Source organism: Syzygium oleosum, unplaced genomic scaffold (assembly GCF_021117445.2).
Source record: "Syzygium oleosum isolate NSW1041296 unplaced genomic scaffold, Sole_v2.1 Sole_v2.21, whole genome shotgun sequence".
NCBI lineage: Eukaryota > Viridiplantae > Streptophyta > Magnoliopsida > Myrtales > Myrtaceae > Syzygium > Syzygium oleosum.
The window spans coordinates 211,203-225,841 of NW_026607505.1; the positions used below are offsets into that span (position 1 = coordinate 211,203).

A 14,639-nucleotide genomic window follows, 5' to 3' on the forward strand; every position below is an offset into this window, starting at 1 on the left:
CCTAGTCCAACATCTCGTGTGTATGAACCTTGGGTTTAACTGAGATAGACGGCCGGGCTGTCCTCTGTCCTTTCTATCTTAGTAGAAAGCAAGCATTTCAACTCTTTGTTCTCTTCCACACTTCGAGGAATCGGCTCTCCATTATATCCTTCCAATAACAGATCACAATACAGAGTTTCAAAACAGTGGAAAATGAAAGAAGGGTCGCCTGTTCCCGTTCTAACCCGTTTGGCTAAAGCTGGATAAATTTCATCACTACAATCCAAGTCCCAACTCCCACCAGGGCAGGCGTCGACATCCTGAAGGATGCATTTAAGTTTGATGGGACGGAACGATGAACCGAAGCTCCGTCACCCCCAGCATATCTTTCTTATATTGTGAATCAGTTCTCAGAGGGAAGAACAAGAATAGAGGACACTTTCTGCTATTTCCTACTCTGCCAGACCAACTACTCGAGTGAGCTAACCGACATAATTTGTCAAACACTCTCCATTAAACAAACTCAAGGCAAGTATTAATCCGAGAAGGGTACTTGCAGATCAATTCGACTTCCAACAAAAAACACCGAGTCCTACGATTCCAACTCAGCACGCAGGAACAGCTCATCAATAGTCAAAAGGAAGCATATGCTAAGAAGATACTTTGCCACATCAAAGAATGGCTCTCTTTCAGTCCCATTTCACGCATTCAAAATCTCTAATGTCCCCCCTACATCAGATGCTAACAATTGCTGTCGAGGGCCTGGCTACGAGGGGACCAATCTCCCATTGCACCTTGTCAAAATCAAAGTCACACTTGGTGCGGGAATTTTAACAAAAATTGAACCATGAGGGACCATACAAAAGCTCTTGTAGTCTATTGGTTCATCAAATGCAGAAGAGAGAGAAAAAAAAAAAAATCATATCAGGTAAAATCCACAATATCCATGCCTAATATGCCCAAAGGCTGCTTAAATCAACCATTGGCACCCAATAAATAGTGAAATTGTCATACAAGAACAGAGATCCTAGACCTCAACCTGGCTAAGAGTTGCTAATAAACATATAGGCCTGAGGATATCTTGAATCGACTCCAAGTACGCCCGTCAATTTTTAGAAGTTTGTCAAGTTTATGACCAGTATACAAAGGTCAAACATCTTCCTGGTGTAAGTTTGTCAAACCAAATGACTAGAGAAACATTGATCCATCACTAGATGTGCAGGAATAGTGAGGACGGCGAGCCTAAACAGAGTCACACCGATGAGCAATGTCATCAGAACTACATTCCTGCTTCCGCCAACCAAAACATAACCCCTTCTTAAAACGGGGACACATGAACATAGAGAGAAATACAAGACATGCAAAAAGAAAGCGCACAACAAGTGCACGCCATCATTGCTGAGCATAGCATCGATCATTCCTTTCGAAACCGAGAGTATGAGAATGGCGAGGACAGTACAATAGTCAAGTTCTCATAATTCAGGAATTCGCAATCAAATAGAAGCTGGAGGCAGGAATACAAGAATTGAGCTGGTTTTGCTTGCCAAACAACGATAAACATTAAACGCCACCCACCAGTTGTTGCGCTATAAGGCAAATGGAAAGAGTAACGGCTGTATTTGTTGTATAAGGCATCTGCATAAGACGAGTACCGACAAGTGTTCCAGTCCAAAGAACAATGCTTTAGCGCAACATTCGAGAATCATAACTCTCTTCTGCTATTCTATAATCCTAAGCAGTAGAGTTTGATCTGCAGCGAATCCGTGAAGCACACACAAGACATGGAGAGATTCTCACATATAGTGAAGCCAGTGACGAAACCCGCCTCCTTTCGGAATTCGGCAGACCTAATTAACTCGCTTGTTTTCGCTTTTTCACTCTCTGCTAACACAAGCACAAAATTTCTGAACCGAAACAGCCAAGACACGACACAAGATCGACAACCCACAAGGAGACAACGATCCGATCCACCAAAGCACGGCGGCCATAACGCGAGAGCAACAAAGGAAGAATCGATAGCAGAAGCGAAACCGACAAGCAACTAAAAGATCGATTACATAAAAGCCGCGAATAGTTTGACAGTATCGAGACGTCACTAAAAAAGTAGCAGGTAAGGGGCACAGCTCCTGCTCCAAAGCTCGAACGAGCAGAAACGGAAACTCCAAAAAAAACACGAAGAGAAGGGGAAAGAGTATGAGAGAGAGAGAGAGAGAGAGAGAGAGAGAGAGAGAGAGAGACTACTTAGACGGGAGAGAGGAGCTGCGAGAAGTGGGGCTTGGGCTCGGAGTTCATGCCGATGACGATGACGAGGGGGATGAAGCCGTAGTGGGTGATCACCTTGGCCTTCTTCATCGCCCACGTGCTCCACTCCTTGATCGCCTGAGCCGCCCCCCACCCCTCCTCCTCCACCGCCCGGGCGCCGCCGCCGCCCCCTCCCTTGCCCCCCTTCCCCCTGCCGCCGCCGCCGCCGCCGCCCCCGCTCTTCAGCGAAACCCTCGACGCCATCCTAGATCGTCTCGTCCGTATTCGCTTCTCTTCCGATGCGGCCTTCCTTCTTTATAATCTTCCAAAGCTTTAAAGCAAAATGAATGCATGTTCTGGGCTCAGTACCTTCAAAGGCTTTGTGTGGGCTCAACTCGGCCCATGACAAATGGACGACGAAGAGCGAGCGTTGATTTGATTCGCCTTCTTCTGCTTAAACCCTAACTTCCGACTCCGATTCCGATTTCGCTCCTCCATTGCTTCTTCTTCTTCGAGTTTCAGTCTCGATCTCGCCTTCTTCGATCGCCTGGGGGCGCCGTTGGTGTGGAAGCAGAGAGAGAGGAAGAGGAAGAGTAAGAGGAAGAGGGAGGGAGAAGGGAGAAATGGCGCGTAACGAGGAGAAAGCGCAGTCGATGCTGAACCGGTTCATCGCCCTCAAGGCGGAGGAGAAGAAGAAGCCCAAGGAGCGCCGCCCTTACCTCGCCTCCGAGTGCCGCGACCTCTCGGAGGCCGACAAGTGGCGCCAGCAGATCATGCGCGAGATCGGCCGCAAGGTCGCCGAGATCCAGAACGAAGGCCTCGGCGAGCACCGCCTCCGCGACCTCAACGACGAGATCAACAAGCTCATCCGCGAGAAGTCCCATTGGGAGCGCCGCATCGTTGAGCTCGGCGGCCCCAATTACGCCCGCCACGCCCCTAAGATGACCGATTTGGAGGGCAATATCGTCGACGTCCCCAACCCTAGCGGCCGGGGCCCCGGCTATCGCTACTTCGGTGCTGCTAAAAAGTTGCCTGGTAATCTTCTCTTTCATCCATTTTGCTGGAGTGCCATGGATATATGACCAAGTTAAGCCAGTTCTTGTTTATGTAATCAACTGCCAACTTAGAAATACTAGCTCAGTAGTATACTTCAGTTATCGGATTCTCATTCACATGGCTGCGCTATTCGCGCTGTCGCAAGTTGACCACCGGCCAAGCCAGTTTCAAGATCTTGTGTCGACTGCCGCCACAGCACGATGTGCTTGAATGGATGATGCTTTAGTTCAGGGCAATCTTTCCGCTATTGCTGCATAGTATAGAATGTAGTGTAGAAGCAGGCAATGCGAAAGAGTTCGTAGAGTTCACCTTGTTCGATGCATGCTAAGCTACAGCTTGTTTTATGCCCTGTTCAGAATGTGCGAATGCGGGTTATGTTCAATTCGCCAGTTGTCATGTGATATGGGGATGTATCTTTGCAAGTTTGATTCTGTCGCTTCCCTTGTTTGTTTAGCGTCGAGAATGTAGCTGATCTTTCGTCGAACTGTTTCTAGGTGTGCGGGAATTGTTTGAGAAGCCACCGGAATTGAGGAAGAGGAGGACAAGGTATGACATATACAAGAGGATTGACGCTAGCTATTACGGGTACAGGGACGACGAGGATGGCGTGCTGGAGAGAGTGGAGGGACCGGCAGAAGCAAAGATGAGGGCGGAGGCGGTGGAGGAATGGAAGAGGATGGAGGAAATTAGGCTGGAGGCGAAGAAGGCTGTGAAGAGTGGGGAAGTAGTAAACGTGAAGGAGGTGCTCTTTGAGGAGGAGGAGGATGTGGTCGAGGAAGAAAGAGTGAGGGAGAGGGAGAGGGAGGAGAAGGAAAGAACAGAGAAGGAGAGGGAGTTTGTGGCTCATGTGCCACTGCCGGACGAGAAGGAGATTGAGAAGATGATTGTGGAGAAGAAGAAGATGGAACTACTCAACAAATATGCGAGCGAAGAACTGTTGGTGGAACAGACCGAGGCTAAAGAAATGCTGAACATTCAGCGGTGACTTGGTTTATGATTCTTAGCGTTGAGCCTAAAGTTTTCCTTCTGTAACAGATTGGAACATTTACCAATGTCAATTCTTGATGGTATAGTTCGTGTAAGTATCATCTCTTAGATTGCATCTACTACTTCCTCTTCCTGAGTTTGTGCCTAGGTCATTTTGTTATGGGTTTCTTTTGACACATAACATGATTCCATCATATGGCCTGAGTTGCATGCGACTTTATGTTAGAGACTTCAGATATCCATCGCCAATTTCTCTTGAAATAGTTTGTTGGATATTTACTCTGTCTTGACAAACCTATCGCAGGATACCTGCGAAAGAAGAAACTGGGGTGCTTTTGTTTTACTTTCTCTGGAGTCAATTGATTTGGCTTATATAATTGAGAACAGAAAAAGAAAGTAAAATGTCCTTGGTGTTATGATCTTTCCCCAGGTTCACATTTTCATTTGGTTTTCTATCTAAGGCATTGTGATGGTTTGGGTGGCACCTAGTGGAAGTTTTTGCATAACCTTGCTGCATCACCTCGTATACTGTCTGGTAGTTGGAAGATGCCGATGCTTAATGCTGCAGGGGCATCTCTTACCGAGGGGGACCTCTATGGTACCCGGGTGTCGTCAAACATCACGTGTTGTGTTGTGTTGCTGTCGTAATTAAGTACAAGAACAAGAACGTAGTAATACATCGTATAGTTGTTTTATGATGTTCACCGTGTGTAAAAGTGTCGTGAAAAATGAGATAATAAGGTATATTTGTGTACTTGAGAAATGTTGCTTACCATGGACGTGTAGTGCACAGTGCCATGGGTTACTTCTCGTTACCTCTCACTTTGCATGGCACTCGCGACCACTTCCAGTTTGTGGAAGGATTATATCGTTGCGCAATTGGAAGAAATGATCAATTGTGATTAACTCTGCTGTAGTTTGTTTTGTTACCCCTTCCATGCCCGTCTAGCGAAACATCCGAAAGTTTTCAAAGCCTCCCTGTTGCACGCTTTATTGACTGACGATTTATCATGTCTCTATTATAGGCTAACTATATATATATATATTAGAAATAGCTATCATACTTTGATACAGCGTTCATCGCCTTACTACCCATTACAACTTGCATGTCCCCTATCTTCACTTTTCCTCCATCGAAGGGCTGCGGAACCGACCAGGGCCAACCATCATCGGCGACCCTAATCTTGCCCCATTTTAGTGACCCATGGCGGTGGGCGGGAGTAGAGGCAGAAAAAGTTAGGCATTTGGAATGTCATGTCGCTAATACTAGATCAAGAATCAATTACTCTCCATCCTCCCTTCCAGAGTAATTCCATGGCTATTTGAACTTTAGCTTTGGCTTAGTGTAACTGAGCTTGTCTTCAAATTTTTCGTGAGTCTCACATTACACTTCCCCCTTCATTAATAAACAACTTCAAGATGATTTTTTGCAACCATTACTAACATGATCTACGAATAACCCTATCAGGACAGGACTCTCGATCTTCTGATTTAGGTAAGAGTTATAGTGATGAATTTAGCACGCAACCGAGAACTGGTCCAGTTTAAAATCACCGCCAGTTACACAACGTATATCCATCTCATGACAAGTTGGAGGAATGTCTTGCATCCTAAGTCCGCTCTGTTCTTTGATCCAGCGGATCATTGGAGCGTCATTTGCTAGTGATAAGTTGTTTGCCTAATGCACTGATCCCAGAGAACTTCCCATAATTCATTGTCATGTGCAATTGCCATCAGTAGGTGATAAATAAAACATCATCCTCTGTACATCAAACCCCAAAAGCCAGCCAGATAGAGCCCTACGACAACCCCCACCAAACAGTGCACTCAACACAGTTGGGTATCAAACTTAAGGCTTATACCCATGCTAAAGAGCTCCTGGCACAGCAACTTAGCACCGTAAGGTGCATTTACCTTCACGATGTCATCAGCTGACTCACACATCCGGCAATAAGGACCTCTTATTTTTCGGCCGCCCGGTACCGATCGCTGAATAACATTCGCCATGGTCTTGCATTTCTGGCAGATGTGCATTTGGGATGAATCGCTCAAGGTAAAGAGGCGCTCATGTAGATTGGCAGATGCGCCATGCGCGATGAGGCAATCTCTCTCCATCTCTCCAAACTTTATTCCGCCAAATCGCTTGCGATCGGCAACTGGTTGCCGAGTGAGTGGGTGGACGGGTCCTGTGTTTCTAAATTTAACCTTGTCTTCAGCCATGTGAATCAGCCGCTGGTAAAATGTCGGGCCCATAAATATTAATGATCGGACCATTTCACCAGTCCGACCGTTGTACACTCTTTCGTTCCCCCACCTCGAAAATCCAGCCCTGCAGCATGTAGACAGCATTTAACAATTTAGAAAGTCAAAATTGGAGATCATTGAGGACACGTAATCCACACATACGTCAACACATGATAAACACAACAGGATGCACATATGGTGCAGGTTTCAGTAATCACCTATGCAACTGGTTGGTAATGTCCTCCACGGACGGTGTAGAGAAAGGGGTAGCATATTTCACTGACCCTCCGAGAGCAATCCCCTTTCCTAAAGCAGCCTCCAGTAGCTGGCCAGGTGTTTGCCGTGAGGGAAAAGCGTGCGGGTTTATAACGACATCTGGGACTATGCCCTGCACGGTGAAGGGGAAATTCTCTTGTGACTCGAGAAAGCCAAGGACACCCTTTTGCCCATGCATGCTAGCAAACTTGTCTCCGAGGCATGGGGATCGGACCTACATGGCAGAATGTTATAAGCAAACAGACTATTATAAGCAAAATGATTATGGGAGCAACGTGACATCTATACTGTGGACAGCAGATTTCACCAATAACTAACAGCAAGTGCAAGCTCAAGATGCATGAGGTATGCAAATCAAATTTATCATAACTTGTGATTAAGTGGGAGAAATGCTTGATTACCTGTCTAAGAGAAACCACCGCAAAATTCTTTCCATCGTCATTTGCAGAGAGCACAACCTTCTGTACCATTCCCCTTTCTGTGTGCTTGAGCTTAATACTGTGATCCGTGCCAGATTCTGCACACCTACCAATGACTATGTCGCCACTCTGCAAGTTGGCACCAACAAATGGAAGGCCATCATCGTCGAGGCTGTCAACTCGTCCAATTTTGCTCTGTATCTTTCCAAAATTTACCAAGTCCTCTGACCTACGCTTCTTTTCTAGAGATTCTTTATTCTCAACATCAGCCTTGTAACTCCTGATGTGCTCTGATCGGAACATTCCCCGTTCCATTGAAGCACGGTTCATCACTAAGGAGTCCTCCTGGTTATAGCCGAGATGAACGTTCACTGCTACGATAGCATTCTGGCCATTATAAAACTCCGGCTTTGGTAGCATTCCCTTGTTCCCAAGAGAGTTCCCTTGTTTTCCGAGGCAATCAGATATCATTGTCCGGAAAAGTGGCCTCTGGGGATAGTACAACTGGTGGGAAAGAGTGTCTACCCTGATATTCGGATTTGTTGTGGAGAAACCAATTCCCTGCTGAGAATGTTTCTCAGACTCATAAAGCACTCTTCTTGCGTGATCATGGTTTGCGAAAGGAACGATACCACAGCTTAACCCCAACAGATATGACATGTCAAGTTCACAATGTGTATATCTTACAGAGCGGTTTTGATCATCTTCCTTGAAGAGGTTCTTGACACTCCATGCTGTGCAACAGTCTTCTTCCTCTTCGGCCCCGATAAGTTCAACAATCCCCTTGTTCAACAAAGTTGAGAAATCATATTGGTCCCCTTTCAGTGCTTTGATACGCTTTAGATTGTTGACCACTAAAAGAGGACGGAGAATTCTTCCAGAATCTGAAAATATCCGCACTTCTCCCTGATGTATATCCCTCTTGATCTCCACCTAAAATTCAAAATTAGCGGAATAACTAGAGAAGCAACAAGAAAATTACGATTTGCTGATAAACCAAGATCTGTACTCCACATATGAAGTTGTCAAATAAAAAGAGCAAACAAATCACTTCTTCAGCCCTCGTCCAATAAAGATATCAATGCAATAACTCTGCCATTTTATTTTCTATGCATATTTCAATCAATTCAGTACTACCAACAACATAAGCCCTAGAAATTTCAACTTGCATTGCAGTTGTAATTTTTCCCAGCACAGGCACTCATTCTCTCAGATGAAGACTTCGCCTGGTTAAATTATACACATGTAAAAGTGTTTGGTATGCTCTTACAACTTAATTTGGGAGTCCACAGGGCGTGCATTAAGCCGATAAACGAGGGGAGTAAGGAAACTGAATATTACTGGTTAAGCGGTTAAGATGCAATTGGACTGAGCCATAAATCAGAGATTATAAGATCCTACATAAATTGAACGCCCAACTTTCAGCATGGAGTTTCAAAAAAGAACAGAAAAATTTATTCAAACCTCGAGCATTAGATCAATCAACAACCTGAAATCAGTGCTGAACGTGCTTATACTGACAGCTCCTGTACGTTGTCTACGCTAATGTATAAGCTCCACCCGAGGAATTTATAGGTCAAGCAAGTTGCAATACTTCACAAGCATCTAGTTGAAGGCATCGCATTACTATAATAAATTTTGCAGTTCATGATTTTATCGGCCGCTCTCAACTCGAGTAAAATGAACTGACACAAAAAGGAGTATATTCAGTTTAGGGTTAATTTCAAGGAACCTGGGAAGGCAGCTCCTTCTGGCGCCGCTTGTTTCTTAGATTGCTGACAAATGAAAGAGAGTCCTCACAGATGCCAACCCAATCCCCATTCAAGAAAATCTTGATTTTGCCACGAAGTGAAGTAGAAGAGTCATCTGTGACCTTTTCCATTCCACAGTCATGCAGTATTCCGTCCAGAGGTTCCAATGTATTGGTACTCACAAGCCCTGTCGCAGCTAAATTTTTCACCAGCCCACAATTTTCACCATCAGGCGTAGACAGGAAACACACTTTGCCCCAGTGGGAAGGGTGCCTACATGATTAAGAAAGATGTGAGTGCATTTCCAATGACAAAATATCAACTATGTAAAAAAAAGTAGAATCAATGCCAAAAAAATGTCAATTGTAGCATGAAAATAACTACACAGCGCAAGTGATGATCTGGCCAAACAAAAGCATTTGACCTCAAGGCACCTGTTGGATTTTACCTTAAAAATGAATCACAGACCCTGTTGATATCACATGGCGAGTAGTCTGCTAAATGGGGCAACATCAAGCATTTAACATATGAGGAGAGATTACTATACATGTAATACTTACGGGTATCGGGCATCTCCAACTTTCCCAGTGTAATTGACCTGTTGACGCATTTTTCTCATATCAGAAACTGCTTGCAATGGATTTGTTCGCCGTAGAGTTGCCACAACACCAGATATCCTTTCTGCTTTGAAAGGATGTGACCACGCTCCAGTTGAAAATGCCCTAGAAAGACCATTGGTGATGATGGATGCATCTAGATAGTGTTCGATGTCTTGAATACTACGGTCTGGATAAAGATCTCTCTGGATAGCCCTCATCATGCGCCTTCGGGCATTCAAAATTTGCACTCTCAGCTCTCTCTCAAGAAGCTCCCCAGCCAAGTCCAACCTCTTATTTCTAAAGTCATCCTTGTTGTCGCATTTTCTGCGACCGGTATACGCTTGTAACAGGCATTTCACCATATAAGCAAGATATCTAGCCTTCCGTTTACGGCCAGTCAGACTCGGAAACAAATAGTTGTCCAAGCACTCTTCAATTGATTCTGCAGGTGGAAATTTGCAATTTTTTATGCTTTTCTCCACTTCACTAAGTGCTTTACCCCCTTTGCGGAAACCCTTATATTTCTCATCAGCTTCATGAATGGATGCAAACAGAATGTTCACAACCCTCGAATCATCATGACCAAAATCAATTAGCTCCACAACTTCTTTGTCTGATGACACACCGAGGGCAAAAAATAATATCCATATAGGAATCTCCGTCGACAAAAAGTATACCGTGAGAACCTTTTCTTCCCCTCTGATATAATCAACATCACAATTTCCTGCAAGCTTTATATACAACCTCTTCCTTTTCCACGCCGACCTGTATGCAATTGTCCAACCCTGATTATCAGAAATCCAGAGTTTCTTCAAACTGATCTGCTCTTGTGCTATAAATGTCTGTAGCAAAACAAGATAGAGCGAGCATAAATCACTATAGGCAATTTCAATGCATGGTCAGAATCTCAAATTGACAAACGCATGAACAACGGCGGAAGGGGATGCACCAACATATTTGAACTTTATCTCATTAAGCTTTAACGTGAGATGCCTAAGTTTGGATTTGTTTTTCAAAGGAACAAAAAGAAGCTGTCAAGACAAAATATCATGCACTCTGGATTAATAGAACAAACCAGAAAATCGAAAGTCAAGGACTCTTGCTGTGCACAGTGGCATCTAAAAAAGATCATCTACATTGTTGAGCAAATTTATGAATTAATTGTCAAGTAGAATCTAGAGAATTTTCAACATATGCATAACATATAATGGGATGATCGCACGAAATATAAAAAGACCTTCTTCAGAGATTAACCAAAAACAAAATCACAGTTATATTCCCTAACGTAAAACTTTAAGAGATGAAAGTAAATTAAACCAAAGGTTTGCATAAAATAAGAAGTTTATTTTAACAGGCCAGTGAAATTTCATTCATTTTGGACTAACGAAAACTATTATCATTCATGGAACAATTACCCAAAAAATGTCAAGGTGCCTACTTTTTTCACCTCGATGTTTTCAATACATGTTCAGATACTCCTAGAATGTCTTAAATACTCTGTGTAAAAGTGTCGCCAATAGTAAGGAAGAATAATTTTTTTTAATATCGTAAATAAAGAGACTTGATATTTTTTTAGACTAATGAAATTAAAAAAATAAAAATTCCCCAAGATAGTGAGCTTTTTAGATAGGTGAGACCAAGAGCAGAAAACTTGTTATGAGACAAAGATAAAGAATAAACTAGTTTTAATTTTCTAAACAGCAATAGAGTCTAAATTTGAAGGTAAACCATAGAAGGTAAATACCTGATTTAATGGAAATTGTGCAAATATGGAAACCACAAAAGCCAATTTTATCTATCTAGAGAAAAATGAGTGGATTTAGTCATATAGGAAAGGAAATAGCCCCACCCTTGGGATAATTGAAAGCACACTGTGTACTAGCCTAAGCCAACAAAATTTTGCACGCTCTAAAACCAAGAATAGCATGTGGGAAGGTAATGAAAAGCAAGCTTTGGACTCACCTTTTCTGCACCCTTGACTAGAAAATAACCTCCAAGATCAAAGTCACAATCGCCTTTCTCAGCTTCACTCATCCAGCATAAATTGGATTTCACCATAATGGGAATCCTCCCAACCACAACATCTTTACTCATATCATTTGTCACCTCCTTGTCCACAAGTTGTTCTTTCCCAGTTTTGAATTTGTCACTGCGCACCAGTTTCTGGGTATACACCTAATGAAAAAGACAATAAATAATTTAATCGATGCTAAAGAACCATATACTTGGAGTTTAGGGGTCAAACAGTTTCCAAAACCGACTTCGATGGCGCCACAGAATGCACTGATGTGACAAATTTCTCAGGCATGATCTAGGACAGATAATCTATTCTCTAGGGATGAAGCAAGTGCAAAAGGTGTCTGGTGATATATATATCGAAGCATTGGGAGGCCCAGCGCCACCACCAATGTTTAAGATCACTTTTATCCAAGGGAAAAACATACGTGAGATCACAACTGTGAAACAAGTTACCCAGGGCTGATGCAAAACTTATCTCAAGGTGCAGCAAGGACCTCAGGCTATGCCCTACAATACTGGAGGATGGCATGCTGACTAGGAGACATTACCGAGCATTGCAGAGAATCATGCATAAGCAGAAAAAAAAAACACCTGCATTCTTAGAATTTCAGCACCTGCAACAAACTGCAAATTCACCTGAAAATGTATGTTCACTTTCATCCGTGATGAATATGTCATGTTTTGGAGCCTAGCATGCCTCGGCAGTAAATTCAAATATTCCTTCCCGCATTCGGCTAGCTTATCACCGGAAAACTGCGGTCGATCGAGTGTGACCTTTCCGAACCTCACGAGTGCATAGCGCCAGTCACTTTCACCCTTTTTCGAGGGATCATAACCAGGCTCGACTACGATATCTCCAAAGGAATCAAAAACGTTCTGGATTCCATTTTCGATAAAGTCGTTGAAGGAGTTGATCTGGTGACTGATGAGACCGTACTCATGGAAGAATGCAGTGGATGCCTTTCGACAAAAGCCCATCAGAAATGGCTCTCCAAGATCATGTAAGCTCGGAGAGTCATCCAGCTCTTCATCGTCACTGGATAGGTCCATATCATCACCAGTAAGTGACACCCCGTCACTTCTTCCGCCCAACTGTTCCCTGTGAGAAGAAGATTCACCCATGGAAAGCAAAATCTGCATAGGACATGAAACATCCTAGTGAGTGAATAATCACGCGGGCAAGGGACAAAATACAACATAAGCATGAAGTGGCTCAGTTCTGCTAAAGCGATTTTTCTAGCACAATAAAAACTAAAAGGTTGATCAAGCCAAAGAGAGAGAGAGAGAGAAGGGCATGACGCTTGGCACGAGATGTCATCGCCCGACTCCGAGGATCACGAGCGACTCATTGCCATCCTCTACTGGGGGTATTCACGAGGCCAGAAAGGGCGCGCAAGTCTTTTCCTTTTCCTTTCGGTCATCAAGGCAAACAAAAGAACAACAAGCTGAAGCTATCCAACGAAGCGAATCAACTCTCGACCAAGCTGGAACGAATAACCCTGTTCTCTTTTTCCTCAACGATCACCTCGTATCTCGTCAAACTCGTCGGATTCCCCATGAAAATCTAAAACGATCCGACAATCTACCCTGTCCATTTCTCGTCCAATCGAACGAATGCAAATAGAAGGGGAACATGCACGAAGGACAGCGATCAGAAGGCACGCGAGAGCTCGTTTCAAGCGCTCAGACAACAATGCCACGCCCCATTTTCGGAATTTGAACAGAGGAAAATCATCGACAACCAAGAGATTGGAGGAGGAGGAGGAAGAGGAGAAGGTACCTTTTGGTGCGGATGAAGATGAAGATCGAAAAAACCCTAGCTCCTGCTGCTGCTGCTGCTGCGAGACAGAGAGAGAGAGAGATTGAAAGAGAGGAGAGCAGAGAGCGAGTGATTAAGAGAGTACGATTTTTGAGACTGATGAGGGAGGGTCTCTACTCTACTCTGCTGTGACGCGCCGAGAAAATTCCCATAAAAGACCCGTTTTTCCCTCCCTTTTATTCCCCTAATGTCAATTTGCGTTTGAAGGGAAAAATGTAAATGCCTATTAAGAAAATTATTTATCTACCCCCCGCTCTTCTCTATAAATTATTGTTTTCCGGAAATTGGTTTTTGACTTTTCGATGACGGAAAATTAACTGAATTACCGGAAATACGTTTTCTCGATGGATTGAAAACAACAAGTTTTAACCGGGCGAAAACGACTTCCCTTTCTGGCGAGAATAAAAACTATAAGGTATGTTTATTTCAGGGAAATCTTTACGGTGGATGAAAATATTTTCTAAGAAATCATTTTTTTTTTGAGAAATTGTTTTCCCTTTTTTTAGGTTAGAGAATTCGCTCTCTTATTCGACCAAAAAAAATACGCTCTCTTAATTTTAGGGTCTGTTTAGTAATGTTTCTGTTCCCAGAAATAATTTCTGATTGGAAATAGTTTGTCCTATTCCTATTCCCTATAACAGTTTCAGAGCAAAAAAACGCGTTTGATAATTGCACAATAAAAAAAGAACAGAAACACACTTGGCAATTGCACAATAAAAAAAGAATAGAAATGCATTTGGTAACTGCACAAAATTTCTGTTCCTTGAATACAAAATTTTTATTCTCAATTTTTTCATATGATTGTCTGTTGAAAGTTTTTGAAGAAGACAGCTTCTTTGGTAATTTTTAATTACTTCAACATTCCTAAACCCGTTCAGAGGTGAGCTATGCAGATCTGGACTAAACGAGAGGCGACAAAAGCAACGCCACATGAGAGAGCTGACCGAACGGAGGCCACGCCATAGGAGAGAGGCAACCAAACGGAGGCGGCGTCACCGGAGAGAGCTGACAAGATAGAGGCTACGCTTTGGAGGTGTGAGTTGAGATGGAGAGCACGAGCTGGAGAGGCAAAGGAGTGAGAATGGAGACATTTGGGTTTACTTTGTAAAAAAATTGTTTCTCGTTTTTGTTCCCAAAATAAAAAGTAGTAGATCTTTTTTACTTCTTGTTTCTTCAAATCTATTCCCTAGTTCTATTTTGGGGAACAAAAAAATTAACTGAATTGTTCTTTTTCTATTATGGGGAATAA

General features: G+C 43.3%; 3 protein-coding genes across 3 annotated transcripts; 1 reads left to right on the forward strand and 2 right to left on the reverse strand.

Annotated features, from left to right (window-relative positions):
• Positions 1 to 2,011: 2,011 nt before the first annotated feature.
• On the reverse strand, positions 2,012 to 2,499 carry LOC115667514 (mitochondrial import receptor subunit TOM7-1-like). The gene has a single exon (XM_056320788.1). It carries the CDS (start codon positions 2,482 to 2,484, stop codon positions 2,221 to 2,223), a length of 264 nt encoding a protein of 87 aa, XP_056176763.1. The 5' UTR covers positions 2,485 to 2,499; the 3' UTR covers positions 2,012 to 2,220.
• Positions 2,500 to 2,568: 69 nt separating this feature from the next.
• Positions 2,569 to 4,402, forward strand: LOC115677468 (uncharacterized). The gene is made up of 2 exons (XM_030600645.2): positions 2,569 to 3,255; positions 3,771 to 4,402. The coding sequence occupies exons 1-2, from the start codon at positions 2,844 to 2,846 to the stop codon at positions 4,259 to 4,261; spliced, it is 903 nt and encodes a 300-aa protein (XP_030456505.1). The 5' UTR covers positions 2,569 to 2,843; the 3' UTR covers positions 4,262 to 4,402.
• Positions 4,403 to 5,964: 1,562 nt separating this feature from the next.
• Positions 5,965 to 13,463, reverse strand: LOC115677366 (DNA-directed RNA polymerases IV and V subunit 2-like). The gene is made up of 8 exons (XM_030600521.2): positions 13,352 to 13,463; positions 12,208 to 12,705; positions 11,515 to 11,727; positions 9,514 to 10,394; positions 8,935 to 9,226; positions 7,185 to 8,135; positions 6,726 to 6,997; positions 5,965 to 6,592 (listed from the first exon to the last, which is right to left on the reverse strand). Exons 2-8 carry the CDS (start codon positions 12,691 to 12,693, stop codon positions 6,091 to 6,093), a joined length of 3,597 nt encoding a protein of 1,198 aa, XP_030456381.1. The 5' UTR covers positions 12,694 to 12,705; positions 13,352 to 13,463; the 3' UTR covers positions 5,965 to 6,090.
• Positions 13,464 to 14,639: the final 1,176 nt, after the last annotated feature.